This window comes from Thunnus thynnus, chromosome 8, assembly GCF_963924715.1.
Source record: "Thunnus thynnus chromosome 8, fThuThy2.1, whole genome shotgun sequence".
Lineage (NCBI taxonomy): Eukaryota > Metazoa > Chordata > Actinopteri > Scombriformes > Scombridae > Thunnus > Thunnus thynnus.
In genome coordinates, this window is record NC_089524.1 from 8,121,211 (window position 1) to 8,141,299 (window position 20,089).

At 38.5% G+C, this 20,089-nt stretch overlaps 1 protein-coding gene across 5 annotated transcripts; it reads right to left on the bottom strand.

Annotated features, from left to right (window-relative positions):
- Positions 1-324: 324 nt before the first annotated feature.
- Positions 325-19,808, bottom strand: hps3 (HPS3 biogenesis of lysosomal organelles complex 2 subunit 1). 5 transcript variants are annotated; one of them, XM_067596323.1, is made up of 25 exons: positions 19,702-19,808; positions 18,233-18,453; positions 18,054-18,125; positions 16,084-16,177; positions 15,808-15,881; positions 15,407-15,619; positions 14,947-15,013; positions 14,548-14,636; positions 13,744-13,861; positions 12,814-12,967; positions 12,629-12,711; positions 11,567-11,741; positions 10,906-10,987; positions 10,607-10,764; positions 10,205-10,306; positions 7,755-7,863; positions 6,542-6,804; positions 5,626-5,803; positions 5,117-5,350; positions 4,403-4,600; positions 4,006-4,209; positions 3,682-3,786; positions 2,483-2,689; positions 2,237-2,324; positions 325-1,188 (listed from the first exon to the last, which is right to left on the bottom strand). In XM_067596323.1, exons 2-25 carry the CDS (start codon positions 18,281-18,283, stop codon positions 1,061-1,063), a joined length of 3,246 nt encoding a protein of 1,081 aa, XP_067452424.1. In that variant the 5' UTR covers positions 18,284-18,453; positions 19,702-19,808; the 3' UTR covers positions 325-1,060. The 5 variants fall into 5 exon arrangements, with proteins under 5 accessions (XP_067452424.1, XP_067452425.1, XP_067452422.1 ...); XM_067596324.1 differs by having other exon boundaries at positions 12,814-12,964; positions 14,947-15,016; XM_067596321.1 differs by having other exon boundaries at positions 14,947-15,016.
- Positions 19,809-20,089: the final 281 nt, after the last annotated feature.

A 20,089-nucleotide genomic window follows, 5' to 3' on the forward strand; every position in this document is an offset into this window, starting at 1 on the left:
TTCACATAGGTTTGACATAATCACATGAGACGTGAAAGGCATAAATATCAGTTTTCAAGTTGTTCATTGTTCATTTTGAGGGTAGCAGGAAGTTTGTAGTGAGAATTCGATATCTACAGAACGTAATCAGCTTTGGTAAACTGGGTGATTGCAGTTTAGATAAAATAATCTTTTGGGTAAAATCCAAAACACTTCCTGCTCAAGTGACAAACATGACGACCATTTCACCGCTGTGAAAAGATTTCACACTATAGAAGATTTCAAGGTTATTTTCTTGCGATCTGAAAACTTTGTGTTGCAGAAGAAAAACAAAACAAAACATGAAACTCTTCAGGTGTTTATTCACCACAGATCTCAGCATACAATGCAAAAAAAAGGCTTCCAGTGGAGGACAAAATATTTTAAAAAGTGCTTAAAACTTCTGGTTTTAGGGTTACAAACTTAAAATCTATAGTGGCTCAAATAGAAATAAATATATAAAAATCATCACAGTGGCTAGACATTAAAGAAGCTGATAGCTACTGGTGGACTATATTTAAAAATGTTTCTCTGCAGCTGTGATACCAGTACCAGTATTTAAAATTTTACAATAAGCAGCAATAATACAGCATATTACAATATGAATGGCAACCACAACTCAGAAATATAAAGCAAAATCCAAACAACAAACTAAAATCCAGGAAAAGAGATGTATAATATAGGCTGGACTGTGTAGTTCCCAGTAACAGAAACCTGCAGAAGGACCTAAATCCTTCATATTCTGTTCTCGTCTACATCTACTTTAATCAGCTGAAATAAACAGAGAATACATCACCAGAAGCACTAATACTGTAAAAGGATTCATTTCATTACTTGATACTCAAATCAGATAACCAAAAGGATGGCTGTAGTGTAGAGATTAGATAGTCAGGATTATAATCTGAGTGTCATCAGGTTGAATCAGCCTCAACAACCATTACTGAGGGTTGTTTGATCAAACTGATGAACCACAAACTGCTTTGTTGCGTCAGTGTGGATGAATGAAGGGCTGACGGCTACGCCCAGGTCAACCGTGTGTTTGTCAAGCCAGCAGGTGTCTTTGGCTACATGTCAACAGGTGAGGCAGGAAGTACGAGGCCGTGCCGTCGTCAGGTATCAGCTCCAGGAATTCTGCGGGGCTCATCTCCATGGCAACCACGACCAGTGTCTCTGTTGGCACGGAAAGTCACATGCTGTAGAATGCAGGCTCGAAAACAACCCGGTTGATTGTGAGATATTCTTTCAACAACTCTAATTTCTTCAATGTCATACTTTCAATTTTCTGTAGAAATGACATACTTTTTAAAAATGTAGGCAGTGATTTAGGCCAAACGCTCACTCACTAGGTCATAATGGAGCGGTGTGAGTTTCATTCAGGACTGTAGCCAGGATTTTAGAAATAGTGAGGTCATACACAATGAACCCCCTCAGAATATTCTGACCAGACACCAAAAAGAAAAAAAAAAAACTTAAATATGAGTAAAACTAGTATTTTTAACAAAGTACTATTAAAATATTCATTATTATGTGTTTAGTGTGTAATATTACCAATTTACTAACTTTCATACAATCTATTCTATTAACATTTTATTAAGATTAATATTATTGGTTAAAGTTGTACTTTATCAAAGCCTTATTACTTAATGCTGCTCTGCATGGCTGTAAAATGTAGTTGTTGCAGTAATAACGTTGCTCATTTGTCCTTTGCAACATATACTGAACACACTCTAATGGATTTTATTTGTTCAACTATAAAAATTTAAATTATTGTTAATAAATTTACTATCACAAGGGTCTAAACACTGTTTCAAACCTTCTCTCTACTGCCAGGAATAAACGTCATTTAGGAAAATATTGAATCCTTTATTCTGTCTGGCGTAAAAAGTATTCAAATCTTAATATAAATAGTCTGAAAAGATCACCCAATCACCCGATAAATTCCTAACATGTGTACATTTTCAACACTCCCAGGTTGATAAAACACAGAGAACGTTACTTCAGTGTCCTCATTACAGCCCTGATTTAATTTCCCTCCAGTGTTCCTGACTTTGTTGTTAGTTTGTCCAGGAAAGTTGTCAAACCTGCTTGATATTCACGTCAGCAGCCAAAAGAGCCAAATTGAGATGCCCTAAAACAAGCAGGCGCCTGGATTTAAATTCAGAGGAACCTGTGGGCTACTTTTAAAGGAGACTGATTGTATTGTTGGATAAGTTTCTACCTTTCAGAGCAGCCAGAAGGATGTTGTTGTCTGCGGCAGCTCTTGTCCTGTTACAAAGCTCTGGGAGCAGCTTCTGCCACCATAACACCTACAAAGATGAGACAAGACAAGACAGTTAGACAGACAGTGTAATATTTGGTGAAAAACTAGATATAAACTTAAATAAATAAATAAATACAGCCATGACGCCCATTGAGGGGAATGTAAACAGTTAACACACAGTTAAAGCTGCCACTCAGTACAGACCATGTTTTTGTCTTGTAACTGGTGATTGGCGTAGGCTATGATGGCCTGAGGGCAGCGGTCCAGCAGCTTTTCGATGCTGCTGTCGTACTGCCCCCTTCTGGTGGAGCAGAGGAGGTGCAGGCTGAAGCCCCATAAGGTTTCCTCTGACAGACGCTCCAACAGAGGAGCGACGGAGCCCACAGACAGGGACGGACCGCACAGCAGAGACTGCAGAGAGAGAGGAGAGACAGGAATAAATCCCATTAAAATCACTGGACAAAGGTAAATGAAACAACTTGAAGCAACTTAACATATATAATAGATAGCATACATATAACGTTGGCCAAGTGTATTTACACATACAAGGAATTTGACTCCAGTTTAGTAGCTCTCAGTGTACTTACACAAAATAACAACACAAAAATCTTCAGAAATATACACAAGGAATGACTATATGGAGGGGAAACTGTTTCTGTGAACATGTAGTAGTATGAAGAACATATAAGCTTTCCACAGGGACTAAGAACCTTTTGAGGATCTCAGTTCCTTGACCTGTGTTTCCACTGGAGGGACCAGGGTCTAAATGAAGTTCCAGGGAGACTGTTTTATCCCCAGAAAAGTCCCTGCTCTAGGGTGGGTACCGCTGCGTACCGCTTCATTCATAAAACGAAGAAGTACTCTAGTATCGATTTAGGAACAGTTAAAATTAAAGTTAGGCTTTGTTGTCGGCTTCCCGACTCTTTTAAAAAAAGATGAGAGAGCGCTAGTGAGCTGAGAGCACGAGCGAGCAAAGAGTGGTCAAGCAAGGAGAGGGAGCTGCGGTAGAGAGAACAAAGTCTGTGAATGAGAGAAATAAAATGTTATTTTCTGATTGTTTCATGGTGGTTACATTAAATAACCATTAAACACACAACAGCTGATTTACTGTGGAAACACACGGTCTTAGTTTCATTTTCCTCCTCTGTATTTCTCCTTTTCATTCATTTGTTACATCCAACTAATGCAGCAGTAAATACAAAAAACAACAGGACAAATCTGTCTTGTTTCTTCCTCATGTGTTTATGCTGTGTTTCAAGCACGGCTGTGATTTTTTTATTTTTAATTTAAGGAAACGACTACACAACAGAGACTTAGAGTTCCAAGTTTAGTTCTTGAGATTAGTTCCTTTTGGTCAAAACGAGGCTATAGAAGCAGACTGATTTTGTTCAAAGACAAATTACCTGCAGTTTGCATAACGCCTCCTGGTGTTGGGAGCTGGTATTGTGAGCTGGACTGAGAACAGTGAGCCACGGGTACAGAGCACCGTAATGGGTGCACGAGTTGATCTGAAACACACACAAACATCCAGACGTCTAAGACAATAATCATTTTTGGCCAATAGATTAAAGATGGTGGTCAAATATCACCAGAAATCCTGTATCAAAAAAGTCATTTTAAGAAAAGCTAGCATTTGAATCGGTTTTAATGAATCTGGCTGTTTCATGGAGATAAACGTGTGTTTTTAATCATACAAAGACAACAGCGTTAATTTTCAGCTACTGTACCAGATCGTCGGCGCTCTTCAGTGACCTGCGTGTTGGACGTTTGTGTGGCGGGTTGGTGTGTGTATCTGAGTTTGTCTGCGTCAGTCGGTCGATGTAGACAGAAGCCAATCGGAACAGAAGCTCCTGGATGACAGCTTCCTGTGACGAGGCCATGAGCATCGCCTCCCAGAAATCCACCTGTAAGCAATTCTCACAGCCCAGTTCCTAAAAACACACACACACACACACACGTTTTTAATGCTCCTTTTTTCAAGAACTTCCATTTAAGATTGATCAAAATGAACAAAATTTGTGTAAATTTCAAGCAATATGGCAATGTGACAAATAGGTGGGTTGATTTGACTCATAGCTGTTTCCAGCTAAATTCCAGGTGCCAGTAAAACACACACACACACACCTTGAATATATGGTCCGCCTGTTCCAGCTGAACTTTGCTGTTCTCGTGCAGAGCGACCATGCCAGCCACTAGCAGTCCTGGCTGGGAGCGTGCCAGCTGCTGAGTCAGCGCTGTGGGATGGATGGGTGTATGCTGGCCTCCACCTCCGCCGTGCAGCAACAGCCTCGGCTCCTCGATGAACCCGTAAACCAGCAGCATCTAAACACACACACACACACACACACAGAAAGCAGCAGATTTTTACATTTTAACCTCTCGTTTCTCATTCTAGAGTTTATGTTCACAATTATTGATTCATTTGTCTTTGACTACAATACTAACTGAACAATTTATGAATTAAACTAATTTATTTAACCTTTTAAATACCATTGATTAACCTGAAAGTCATTAAATTCATGCTGGGCAGCCAAACATTGTCCAAACTAAACTTTATTTTAAATTCTAGAGGTGGACCCAAAGTTTAAATTTTAAATGTATGTTTAAATGTTTATAATGTTTCAATGCATGGGGAAATATATGCAAATGATGCACAAGACATTTTCATTTGATGGAATAATGCGGCCATGTGGTATGAAGATTTCACTTGTAAACATCATATGTGTAGTTTCAATGATACTGTTCATTATAAACAAACAAAAACACTTCAAGCCCTAAACACCATAGAAAAAAGAAAGCAAAATAAACAAAACCACCACATCCCCTCTCCCCTCTAACCTCAGTGTGTCTCTCCATCAGCTGCGTGTACTGCGGCAGGTCATCCAAGCGCAGCATCATGGTTGCCATGGTGATTGTCAGTGGCACCAACACGCCGGTGCTGTCCTCCAGACGCTGTAAGATTTGCACCGTCCGAGCAGGACTGATGTTTATCATGGACGGGCTGGCGCACACGCTGACGAGCTGCGAGGGCTCTGATTGGCTGAAAATGTCTATGACCTCATCGGCTGCTTCCTGCAGAGAGAGTTTTTTTGTGTTTTCTTTTATATTGTTTTATTTACGCTCTCAGGTGGTGCAAGTGTTTATGACAATAGCTGATAAAGTGCTAAACATGAAAAGATACAACTAATTAATTACATGTTTAATACACAATTTACAGGCTGTATTGTGGCCATCTCATTGTGAGTTTTCAATGTAACCTATGGCAACGAATTTTAAAGTAGTTAACATAAGCAAGTTCTCCATGAATACAGCTGAATTTTTATGTTAAGTGTGAAGCTTTTATTTACCTGACTGAGGACCTGCTCTGTTTCTTCTAACAGGAAATGCTTCAGGTAAAATAAGAAGCCGGATCCGTAGGAGTGAGGGCTGCTGGGAAAGGGGCGGTTCCTGGCCATGACCTTTGTGACTGACAGACCAGACATCCTGTAGTAGGGCAAAGCCAGGTGACAGTCCTTCTGGCTGCCCCTTATAGACGGGAAAAGAGAGGAATTAGTGCTGAAACAATTCAACAACAATATTGATCATCAGAAAATCATTTGTCAACTCAAAACACCAAACATTCAACTGCTTCAAGCTTCTCAAATGTGAGGATTCGCTGTCTCTCTCTGTTTCATGTCATTGTAAATAGAATATTTTTAGGTTTTGGACCGTTGCAGATGCAACAAGCAATCTGAGGACATGACATTGGGGTCATTTTTAGCAATATTAATTGTGCATCTACTTATATAAATAAAATAAACAACAATCCTTAGTAGACAACATGCAAAGCTCTAAATGTTGCCAACATGCTCATCAGTCTGCTTTTACAATAACTATTACAGATTTAAATCATTTTATTTGAGGTTTTTAGGCTTAGGTTTATTGATACAACTTAAATATATCTTAAAATACAACATATCAAACATCGTCAGGGATGAAACAATTACGTCCTGGACTTATTCTCATCATTGTAGCTGCTGTTTTAGGGATAGAAGTTCATTGTCTGACATGAAAAAATATTACAATATATATGCACTAAACATAGATACCTACAAACGAACTATACATATATAAACAGAGATATATTTAAGAGGTCTGTCCCCTAAGTTTGCACATTTGAAAGTGTGGCATCAGTTTCAGTGACATATTAGAGCGAGTGTGCAAAGATTAAGAGATGATTTCTACATTTCTATATCTGTTTTAAGGGATGTGTGTCCATGTTACCTGCTGAAACAGTCTCCCAGCTGAGCACAGTTCTCCCTCAACGCCTCCTCCAGTTCTTGTCTCTCTGTCTGCGCAGCTGTCTGTCTCTCAGTCTGTCTGTCTGTATCTGTCTGCAGAGACACCGCAGGGTCGCCCTCGCTGCTCTGTCTCTGTTCTGACGGCTGGAGTAAGGAGGCGCGGAGAAGGAGGTGAGCTTCACTGAAGAGGTGTCGCAGACTTTGGGCCTGCGGGTTGGTCTCTGCATAACGCTGACTGTATTCAACCTGACACACAGGGAGAGAAGTGAGACAAGCACGGGAACGTGTTCATGCACACAAACACATCTGTACTGAAAAAAGATCTCATCCTAAAAATAGGGCTGCAACTAACCATAATTTTAATTATCAATTATTCAGTTACTTAATTCATTGTTGAGTCTATAAAAAAAGGTGCCAACTTCTAATTGCTTTTTCAGAAAATATTCAATTTACAATTTTATAAAATTGTAGCAAATTGTCACATTTTAGAAGCTGAAGCTTGCAAATGTTTGGTATTTCAATTTCATTTACAACAATTAATGGATTTTAATGGACAAAGATGTTGGAAAATAGTCAACTTATTGATTTCTTAATTTTTTTGAAAAAATCTGTCAGTGTAGGAAGATTATTTCAATCTGATTTCAGTAGAAATAAACTTATTTCAGGAATGTCCAAGAAATTACTGTCTGTAAAGAAGGAACAAGACATGTCAGGGCACTGGAATGAAGTAACATGAAACCTGATTTTAGAAAATATTTAAAACACATTGACATGTTTTGCAAACAGATTAAAATATTATTTTCTTCTGCACTGGATAACTTTACTGTTTTAAGAAAAAGGACTCAATTGATATTTTTATAGTCCAGGTGGCATTTAATACACATGCATATTTGCAAATATCTATGTGCCTCTACAGTATACATGTTTAAATCACCCGATGACTGATTTTGTTTATTTCCTTTCACATCACATTACAGTTCAGTGCTCTTTCAATTACTTTTTCACTTTTTTTTCTATTTCTAAGATGTCCTATGTTTTTTTTTGGGGGGGGGGGGGGGGGGGGCTGGTTGCATTTCCTTTTTCTTTCATGATTATTCTTCATCATTGTGCTTATAAATGCAAGAAATACACAAGTACAGGCATTCAGATGGAGCCTTTGAGACTTTTGTTTGACAGTTAATAAAGTGATGTATTACCATCTCTTGGTAGAGAGTGATGGGGGAGACGGTGTCAACCACATAGAGGTTCCATCCGTGTCCGGCCGTGCTGGTCTCTCTGGGAGAAGAGACTGTCCACTTCCTGCTCCTGAGGTCAGAGGTTACACACAGAGAGGTAACAATAAGTATGAGCAAACAGAGAGATGAGCTGAATCCCCGAGTCTGGTGTCATGATCTCACAGTCTGACGAACACTTCTGCTGGAGGGCTCTGACTTTTTGAGGAGATGTTTAGCTAATCTTCAAACCTGAAAATGCTGGAAAATACCTGGAAATCCTTAAATCACTTATGTCAATTTGAAAGAACAATGAGTAAAAAATGTAGACAAGCCCTGTCACACTCACCCACATATCAGTGATTTGGCCCAGACACTGGGATTCAGCCATTTATCCAGAATACCTTCTATTTTAAAGTTACATTAAATCCATAGGAAACTAACAGCATTCCTATTTATTCCCATATGATTTGATCTGGTTGTCTTTGTGGATGTGTCTCCACAGGACAATGATGATACACTTAAGACATACACAAACAGTATACTAAACATCGCTTCACAGGTTTTACATGAACCAAGTGGAGAAAATGTTACAGCTTGAGTTGCACATGCGTTACAAACTACAGTATTAGAGACAGTTGTTCACTCTTATAATGGATACTATCTGCATCACCATCATACTCCCAGAGAAGAACAACCTTTTGGTTACAGTTGCTAGATAATACATCACGTGTATGACACTAAAATGGTAGTACACTAATACATAACCAGACAAACAGTTAGTGAACTGTTAGTGAACGTGTTAACACGGTAAAAAGGTAACCTGGGGCTCCTGTGCATGTGATTTGTGTGTGTGTGTGTGTGTGTGTGTGTGTGTGTGTGTGTGTGTGTGTATGTGTGTGTGTGTGTGTGTGTGTAACAGCAGCTGGTTGGTTTTTAGACAAACAGGCATATTTTACAATCTACTAGAGATTGCCAGCACTACAGTAGGAGATGTAAATGATGGTTGGAAAACTTGTGTGTGTTTAGTCGCCATTATTAAGTTTGCTATGAAGCAAGTCTATTGAAACGTCCATAGATTGTCTCGTGATGCCTAAAACAGACGTAGTATTTCTCCGTTTCTGTGCTGCAGTTTTAATACTTAGATGTAACACACAACAGTCAGGTACCTAAACATGCTTGTGTCATTTATTATGTGTGTTCTCTTTAAAAAAAAAGACAAGTTAGCTAAAAGCGCAGAACAAAATCCAAAACGTCTTTTTTAATTTCACTCCAAACGTGATTAGTTTGTGAACAAGGAGGCGCACACACACACTGAGGGCGGTTAGGCAGGTTATGGTCGGCTAGATTTAGGGACTAAAACAGGAAGTGTTGTCACTTTTAGACCAAGCTGCAAAGTCTAACAGAAATTTTGACAATTTATAATCACTGGCTGTTAAATGGCCTGTATGGATGTTTTAATATGTTGTTAATATGTTGCCATCTAGTTTCTAAGACTCTTTACAGGAGGTGAAACGATGTCGGGAAACTTTAACATCAGAAAAGGTTACTGAAGGCCATATAAGAGCTACATCTTAGTAAACATTTGCTCTTTCTCAGACAATCTGGGGGCATTTGTGTGGATACTTTCATTATAAATGACCTTTAACGGCAAAGATTTGTCTGCTTTCAAATATAATCAAAAAGTAAAGATTTTTCTTAGTTGGTGATAGATTTGCAATATTTACATATAATCATTTTACATATAATTCTTAAATGGTTTGTCACTCCTTTAATATTTCAGTTATATCAAACACATGTGACTGTAATTATTGGATTAATGGCACCAATATAAATCAATGATTAGCTTCGTAATTACAAAATTCAGGTTGGAAATGATGCAAATTTCTTATTTGATGGAATTTACTGAATATTAATGATTTATTTTAATGCTCAGCTGCGATTTCTGTTTCTATTTCTGCTGCGCTGTCACACATTCAAATGTCCTACTACATTTTGTACCTCCATGTTTTTAAAACCTTAATGTATCTTATAGACAAGGTGAGGGAGAGATATCTTGACATGTTGAACTTGTGTCCATTTTTCCCTCACAAGGCATTTTTTATGAAGTAGGGAAAAACTTTCTACACCGATATTCCAGTTCAGGCGAATCACTACTGTTGATTTGCTGTCTAGTAATATTTATTTCAGTGATGAATGCAACAACACAAACAAGCTGCTTCAATGGAAGCTGAGAGAAAACAGCTTTTTGTTTTGAGACATTAAAGATGAAATAATGTCCAAACCGTCAAGATATTCCTTTAAAATAAGAGTTACTCTCATGATTCCTTTAATAATCATCTGCTTAGGTGAGTATTTTGAGGGTCTTAGCGTTGCAGCTCGGCCTGGAAGTGACAACTGAGACTGTTGGGGGGGGGGGTTGGGGTTTGTCTTACAGGAAGGGGCGTGATAGAAGGCTCTCCAGAGCCGGCGTGGTTGCGGGATCGATTCCCACCGCCAGGAAAATACCAGTCAGCATGGTGTGTTCTTTCAACTCGCTAAAATACAACACACAGTAAACAGGTTTATAAATGCATGTATGCCTGCACGCACACGCACGCGCACAAACACGCACACACACGCACACTAACTCACACACACACACACACACACACACACACAAACACCACCAACCTCTCTTCAGTTTATTCCTGTATCTACAGGGAGGTATCTGTCTATCTATCTGACATATTCAACGCTGGTTTTAAAACTGAAAGGTGTGATCAATATAGTATCATAGTCATGTGTGTGTTCATGTATTAGTGTGTGTGTACAGCTTGTGTGTGTGCGTGACATACAGGCCCCTGCGTTGTGTGTTGCGTTCGGTCTCCTCTGGCGTTTCTGCGTCGGCGGTGGAGAGCAGCACAACATGGCGGCCGAAGACACACACGGAGCGCAGGCCGATGAACAGCTGCATCCTGAGCGCACACACCTCGAGGGCGGAGGGCGGACAGGCCTTCAAACACGCACACACACACACACATATATATTTTAAGATACTTGTGTCTGTAACTACACCAAACAAAGAGTCAAAATGTTCAAAAAGTAAAGTAGGAGTTTTGGTTTAGAGGTGTGGGGTTAAAGGTCAGGCTCATACCTTCATGGTGGTATCGATGTAAGGGTCTTCAATCCTGGCAGCTACTGCTGCACAGCGCACCGTGAAGCACTGCAATGCACTCCTAACACACAAACAGAAATAAACACACACATGTTCAGTATGTGCGATGTATTTTAAACAGAAACTATATGACTGAGTGATAATTCAATATCTGACTTTCAGCATCATACTGATGTGATCATCTCATGTTATCTTTCTACAAAATTCTGCTGTTCAATTTGATGATTCCAACTAATTTGTAATCAAAAAATAACATTTACCCATTTAATGCATAATAGTGAAACACAGTTCATACTGTATCAGAAAATATCCTTATTAATAATGTGATATTGATTTCAACCATGTTTCCCAGCTCTACCTGAGTAATAAGGAAAGACATCTTAAGTCATTTAGTCTATTACTGAGTCTGATATCTTTGAAGTAAGACAAATAATTTAATTTCATTTTCAGAAGACTAAATATTAAAATTAGGGCTATACCACTACTTAGTATCAAATGTTGGCATTTTAGAGTTTTTTCCTGATCTGAATAAAGACTCATATGTAGATCATACGTTGTACATATTGTGATTCTGGGCTGTATAAACAAAACTGACATGACACGCACCGATATCTACATTAAATCAGGGCTGCAGACGTACTTGGTTATGACGTGTAGCAGATGGTCTGTTAGCACCGCCTCCAGGACCTTCTCTGGATACTGATAGGCTGAGATAAGCTCAACTCCACCCTTCAGACTGTACAGGTAGCCGGCGCTGGGAAGTGAGAAAAAGCAGAAGACACACGCTGGTTCATCAAGAGACACTGACTGGTTACCTGCAGAGAGACAGAGACAGAAACAATATTAATAGCTTAGCTTTCCACAGCTTTCAGCCAACTCTCAAGGTCTTCGTCAGCAGATAAACATGCACGCTCATATTAAACCACATACAGTTACTAAAATGACTAATACACGCTTATATATAACTTCATTTGTCAATTTTTGATATTACAGCAGTAAATCTGTGGAATTGTAGGACCATTGTGAATAAATCTCCATCATAAGAAGTTATTTGTCCATTACAGAGTCTTAAAATCATTTAATTGTTTTTAAAAGTGACACAATTTCATCCATTTCAATACAAACCAAATTAAACCTAAAAAGAAGAAGCTACATTTTTCTTGTGGATCTGCCACCTATGGATTATGATCTGCAAATCAACGTGTTTCAAGAATTTCATAGAATCAAGAGTCTTTTTCTTGATACCAGAGCAACAATCAGCATTATTTGTCTAGTTTGTAGCTGTTGACATTTATTCAAAGTCCTTAAAAAAGGAAAACTGCGCTGAGAAAGAGTAGAAAATCTCAGCCCACAGACTAAATTGTTTTGTTTTCAGAAAAATAAATCTTAAAAGCTGAAGATGAGACCTTGTGACTTGTTAAAATTAATGAGTTTTGCACTGAATATGATGTAAAATTAATTAAAATTGTTAAATTAATGTAAAACTGGTTTGAATATTTGTTATTATATATCTGTTTGTTAGAACGTTTACCATGTACTGCTTTATTAATATTTCTCTAGAATATAAAGAAGGATAATATACAGCATTTCAGGTTGAGCTCTAATAAAACAGTGGGTTCTTATGAGATGAGAAGGCATTATTAGACAAAATGTGCTGCTTTTATACAGACACTCTTCCTGTCATGCTGTATAGTGAACTCACTGGTGAACAGCGGGTGGAGCTGTAGGGAGTGAAGTTGTGTCTCCTCCACACTGCAGCCCTGGAAGTAATCTGGAGTAAAACGCCTGCAGGAAAGAAATCACACAGGCTGAATATACCTCACTCAGTAATAAAACAGCCTGATTCATAAGATCTAAAGTTCGACCACTTTTCAAAAATATACACACCTGAAGAGGACGTAGGACAGTGTGTATTGTCCTCTGTCCTCCAGTCCGGTCTTTTCAATGCTGACGGGGATGTCACAGTCTTTAGCTCGGTCGCCGAGCAACTCCCCGTGTCTCGGGAGGAGCAGGAAGTCAGCTTGGTCTTCTGGATAATCTGCTGCGCGCACACACACACACACACACACACACACACACACACAACAAATGTTTTTCTCATGTGCTGCAACACCCTAAAGCTTGATGGTAGCCAAAAATAAATATATTCAACAGCTTTCGGCAAAAATGAATAGCTTAAAAGAGCTGCTGTTCTGTCTTTTTCATTTTGTTTTTGGGAAGGATTTTGTTATGAGTAAGGTGGTGGTTCTCAAGGTGAGGTCCGGGCACAATATAATGCACAATATTAATGATAATACACAAATGGGGGTCCATGGTCTAATCTGTGTCAGTTTAGGGGTCCTTGACATGAAATAATTTGAGAACTACTGCGGTAAGGCGTTGAGTGTTTTGTATGTTGCTAATGTGATTTTCCTGTTTTGAGTCCCTTAAATATATTAAAAAAGAAACAGTGAGCATTTAAACTGTATAAAAATCACAGTTATGAAAACTGTAGCTGTGATCCCACTGAACATGAAATGTCAACATTTTGCACCCAAAACAAGCAACCACAGCTTTAAGTGGAAGATCATCCAAACTCTACTTTGTAAATCAAAACATTTGGGCCTCAGAGCTCATGTCACCTCTTTTACAATGTGTCATATTTGAGAGTCGTTATAATGCTCCGGACCATCACAGTCAGCTGTTTTTGTTGCTGACTGCCGGTCCAATCTCAGCTCAACTCTGACGAAAAACCACAACTGACTAACTAAATACAACCCAACAAGTGATGAAGTCAAAAACTTAACAAACACTGATGACGTTTTGTGTGTGTTTTACCACTTTTATGAGGGTCCGATGATTCTTCCAGGGTTATAGGTTCAGTGGATGCATCCAGTTTCAGTACCAGCACCTCCAGCTCCGCCTGCATCGCCACATATCCTCCACACAGCGCAACCTTGGGGGCACATGAGGTGTTAGAATAACCAAGACCAGAGAATGTCAATTTTAGTAGTTTCAAGATATGAAAACTGCAAATGCTTATGCGGTCTTATGTTTGAGTAGTCGAGTAGAATGTTTTAGGATTTTTCCTCTATCGATCATTTATTCTCATGACTGACACACTGACGCCAGAATAGGGGGGGGCAACGAGACTTTTTGTCCCCCCACTTTCAGGTGTTGTGGTAATAAAGTGGTAACATCTAAGCCAGGTATTACAGTAAGCCTATTCAACACAAATACAGCTGTGCAATATGATGTGATGGTAAAATTAGAGGATATAAAAACAACATCAATGCAGCATTGGGCGTAAAGTTGGTTTAAAGTTTGGTCTAGAATATAGAGAAAACATAAGGTTGATACTGTATTTAGAGGTTAATGCATGTAATCATTTAACAATACTCACAAATAATGTTAAATACAGTTATTATGGGTCATGTTTTGTTAGGAATGTACAGCAACTTAAGAAATTAGTTATATCGTTATACACAGTGTAATTAGTATGAACACGACCTACTGACGGGATTCTGCACATTCTCACAACAGCTAGTATGAATATTATTTACTGGTATAATTGTATAACAGCTAAACAGACTATGAAGACAAGACAACAAAAGGAAAAAGTGAAGAAAAGGTTTTAAATACCTGTTTAGGTTTCATTCCTGGAAGATGCAGGATGACGGAGCGTTCAAAGTCCAAAAAGGAAAAATTCTGGTTTGAACTTGAGGTCTGACCTTGGAGCAAGAAGCACAAGAGTCTGTTAGGTCGACCTTTTTGTATCATCACAGGCCTTTTAGTATATGCATTGTTTATGAGCACACTGGTCTCTCTTAAGGTGTGTAAAAAGCCATCAATGACCAGTGATGAGAATCAAATGACATCTGCATGTACACATCATGGCTGTTTTGCATAAAGGAACTAATTTTGTCCTTTAGTCTCAGTGCACAAATAATTTACACCATTTTCTATGTGAGGATTAATTTAATATGCCTACAAATAATGTGTTCACATGTTCACATCTATGTGTTACTTGACTTGAGTTACCTTGACTCTGACTGGAGCTCTGCTGAGTGTTTGGCCAGGGGCTCTGAGGGTTCTGCTGACTCTGATTCTGCTTGTTTTTCCAGAGAAAGAAACATTATGAAGCTAAAACATTTACTGTATCAATAAGATTCAACTTATATTCATTACAGCAGGTAATATATAAAAGACACAAAACATGTTCAAATGAGAGATAAACCAGATGAAAAGATAATACCACATTTGATATTTTAATACTTTTTTAGAGCTTAGAGATGCAATAAAATGGACACAATCAAATCAAATAAATAATATTTAACTGGTTTATACTCTAGAGAGATCCCTCACTGTGTTATTTACCACGCCAACAACTTCTTTCAACAGGAATTATATCATATTAAGGAAGAAAATATGCCAATGTGTCTTAAATTTACATAAAATCTACAGAGGAGTTAAAATCCCAGATTAGCAGTTGGATTCTTACCAGGTTCTGCTGGTTCTGTCTCCTCAAAGTAAACAGAACCAGAGTCTTTTCGCAGCCAACCAGAAGGTCACCCGTTACCGGGCAACACGCCACGGCGACAGGGCGCTCTGACATAGGGATCTCAATGATCTCCATCTGTACTCCACCCCGCTGAGACGCCCCACGCAGCAGGTGACCCAACAAGCGCACCCCGACACGGGCCTTTTCCTCAGCCTAAACGTGGGGCAAGAAATAATCATAATCATATAATAAACTTTATTTATATAGTACAATCCATGCATAAAAGCAGATAATCAATACATAAACATACACAGAATTATATTCCAGTTATTGTTTACTCAGTTTCCTAGTTTGGATCATCTTTAAGTGATAATATGGTGAAAAAGCTCGTCAGTGTGTACCTGGTACCGCCAGTTGGTGTAGGCTCTCAAGTAGGTGGCGCTGTTCTTTTCCTCAATGGTCACCAAATAGTCTCCTAGATGAGAGGGAGGAGAGACGGAGCAGCAAAGAAAGCCATAATGTGAAAGTGGTCTCTCAAGTGGTCTCTCTCTTCCCCTCTCCACTTCTGCTTAATAACTTTTCTCGGATACAAAATAAAAGGATTCAAATAGTCTGCTACACATGGAAACCAGTCTTTATGATGAGAGGCTGACAAAGAAAGAAGAAAGTGTCTTTACCTATTTTGCTGTGCTGCATGCTCCTCACAGTGCCCATGGTGGCGAAGCGACAGATGAGAGGGCAGCCCTCCACCTCCAGATTGTAGGCCTCCACCTTAGTTCACCACAACACAAGATGACACAACACAGTCAGTGTCCCGTAGAAAAAGGTAACCTCTTGAGAATTGAGCTAAAGTGATGAATGCTGCAATTCCCACAATCTGCAGACATTCATGTGTATGTTTTTATGAGGTTACACTGATATATAAGGGTTCATATTAACCTTTTATTAATTGGATATCCATTTAATGAGCTATCAGGCTCTGCTACTGAAGGTATAGTTGTGCATCTCGGTGTTAATTCTCTTCGTCACTTAAGTGTCAAGTTAAGTGTTTCAAATTGATCTTATGCATTTGCTTTTTTGTTCGATAAGTATATAATTATTGTGGAAATGCATCATTTTGAAAATAGCCAAACTTAAAGACAATGACTTATTTTAGTCTCAAAATACAGACATTGATCTTGAAAAACCCGTCATTCACATTTTCCTCTTTTGCATCTGGATTGTGTTACATTTGTGTGTTTTAGGGGCGAAAGCAGTGAAACAGCTTCTTCTTTTTCTTCTTCTTCTTCCTCTTTTTGTTTCTTTTCTTCTTTGCTTAAAGTGTTTGTGCAGAAAAAACCCGTAAGACTGAGAAACACCAAAATTTGCAAGTGGGTTGCAAATTCCCCCCACAACTCAGGCACATAAAATAACACTCATTGACCTCAAGGTGGCGCTGTAATAATAAAGTTTACATTTTTGCAATTCTTCTTGAGAACGGCTTGGCCTCTAGTCAAAATTCTCTCATCATTTTATCTCTCAGTTCATCTGCATCTTTGCTCCAATGCTCTTCAGCTCTAAAAATGTCTTTTAAATGGACTCTATTTTCTCAAGATCTTATTTTTGTCTTGTCTGAAACCGCTGGGCCGATCGTCACAAAACTTAGTCAGGATCATCTACAGACTTCACTGATCTTAAGTTGTTAAGGAAACTTTGATATGTCCATCCATTTCGAAATTATATACTTTTAAACCTTAAGTTCAGTTTTACATCAACGCTCATAAATTGATTGATGGTTTAAAAGTTGACAAGCCATATCTTTTGTTATTTTTCAACAAATTCCCAATCTCCTGTGACAAATCTCAAATATCCAAATTTGTATAAAATGCTACAAAAAGTATATCCAACTCACATAAACAGAACAATTCATAATTCTTCCAGTCAAAACCTCCTAGGCATATTCCTTGGTATTTTCCATGCTTGTACACACACACGATGGTCATCTGGTTTGCTCAGTAGTTGAGTGGTAAGATGGTTGTCTTTGAATGAAAAGATTATGAGTTCAAATCCTTCTCTTGCCATCCTGCACGTGATCTGAATCTTTGCATTTTCCAGGATAAGTTCTGACACTTCTCACATAGCAGCAGTGTTTGTGTATAAATTACTGGACACGGGATGCATTCCAGATCTTAAACGAAATGAAAACTCAATACAAATGCAGTCATGTGAAACACGTCTTCACTGAAGGTCATGAGCTACATCAAATGTCTCTTAAAGTAGATTTATATACTTCAACAAAGCATCATAAGTAATGACCATGATGAATTATTTTAAAGAAAATCAAGTTTCGCTTCTTGTCAATTAAATAAGAAACAAGCATTCAAATGCTCCAAGTCTGCTTGGACCATGACCATTGCCGCTTGCAGCTGTATTTCTATGTATATATTCAATAACATATAATATCTAGTAAGCGATAACAGTACATTCACAGAAAAGTGACTCATGCCACAATTTGTCGAGGCGGTAGATATTATGGGTTCATTATTGGAGACTTAACCACAAAAGATGTTATAAAAGGATCATTACTGGAATTATGTGCACAAAGATAACTGGAAACAAGTTATTTTCAGACAAACAAGAAAGAAAAATATGTAGGTTTTAAAGTAACCTTGCATCCTCCAGTGGCCACCACGAACAGGGCTCCACCTCCACAGCAGACCAGTCGAGGCTCCTGCTCCACCTGAGTCCCAGAGAGGGAAAGAAGTTACACAAAATGATCAGCTGTGACTATTGATTACATAAAGAAACAGACATGCTTTGAAGCAACACGAACAAGGCTCCACTGACCTGTAGGATCTGCTGTGAGGCGAAAGGGTGACAGTTGTAGACGTGCACCATGTTTGCACCACTCGGAGAGCTGATTTAATTCACCAGAACGTGGAAATGCTTATTAGCTTTTGAATGCTGTTCTCTCTTCTTTTGATGGTGCTTTGATGGCGAGAAATCCATTCACTCCACTGCTTCATCTGTGTTTCTCAGAGGCTTCATCCAGCAGGATACCTACCGCCCTGCAAGAAAAAAGGGTTTTTTTTGATATCACATCATACAAAAAAACATCATCAATCATTTTCTCACTTGTCTCCTGTGGTATCTATTTTCATACATACAGTATATACAGTACTGTGCAAAAGTTTTAGGCACTAAAAGTATAGTGAGGATACTTTCAAAAGTATTGAAGCACGCTTTGCCTTTAAAACAGCACCAGTTCTCCTTGGTATACTTGCACACAGTTTTTCAAGGTAGTTGACGGGTTGGTTGTTTCTGCATTTTGAAGAATTTTTTGTGGCGCTTAAAACATTGAAAAACCGACCCTTTCATGTTGTTATTGTTGGTCAATGCAAATGACCAATGACTGCCTTTAGTCTACCTGTTTGGTCACCACTGAAACCCAACAAAACTTACCGTACTTGAGCTAACCGATATATCTTCTGAAAGCACCATAAGTATTCCCTAAAAGGAAAGATTAACAATTTTTCAAATGTGCTTTCAATGTAAGTAATAAGAGCCAAAATCCACAGTGTGTCCACACAGTCATTTTGCGCAAAAATGTATTTAAAAGTTTATCTAAAGCTTTGATGAGATTTCAGCAGTCTGAGTTAGTCATATCAAGTGGATATCTGCCACATTTACAGTCTTTTTAGCATAAAATTCCCTCTTTATGTTTCCTCGGATAGTGTTGAGCTGTGGTGGAAGTACAGTAACAAAAAGAAGGACACAGGCACTAAAAAGACTGTAACGTTGAAAGATATCTACTTGATTTGACTCATTTGGACTGAAACTTCATATTAGCTTCATAAACTTTTAAATAAATTTTTGCACTAAATGAGGTTTGTGGATTTTGTCCCCCATCACTTACATTGTAAGTACATTATGAAGGGATCTTCTAATGGTCAGTATGAACAGGAGGAATGATTAAGATTGATATCAACACATTGTCACTATCGATGTATGCAGTTAAAACAATCACAATACTTCATTTTGTCGAATTTCTAAAGTAACCAAATAAGACCAAAGAGAGCAACACAGGTTTAACTAATGAAAAACTACTAACCACGATGTTAAATGTAAGCTTTCCCTGTATGAAACTGTACAATGGTTGTGTGTGTCCCTCTAATCGATATCACATGCCGCAGTCTTGTGAGCAGCAGCGGGTGAATCAACTCTTATTAACATATTTCATCGTCTCTTTATTCACATTCTAGTTAAAATATGAAGTCGGTGCGTATCGAAAGTGAAAGATTCTTAGTTAAAATTACCTGCTTTTGCTGCCAGGTCTTCTGTTTCTTCTCTCTTCCTACTTTGGTTTTTGCGTCGCTACTGCGGTTTATAGATTTCACGCTGCAAAGCAGGAAGTTAGAGTCGATCACAACACCAGTGCTCCCGCCCCCTCTTCATTTTCATTGGCTTACGTTCATGCCCGTATCGCGTCAGACGTTTCCATTGGCTATCAAGATGTCAAAAATTAAGGGTGGATCCATTGATATGTATATGTTTCCTACCTATGGGTTGATCATTGACTGTATATAAACAGTCAAATGGGTTGACCTGTATGTTATGATTTTTTAAAAACTGCAACAAAAGCAAAAATGCTGTTACACACATTTGACTCACTATATATAAAGTGTTTATGCATGTTTATGTATT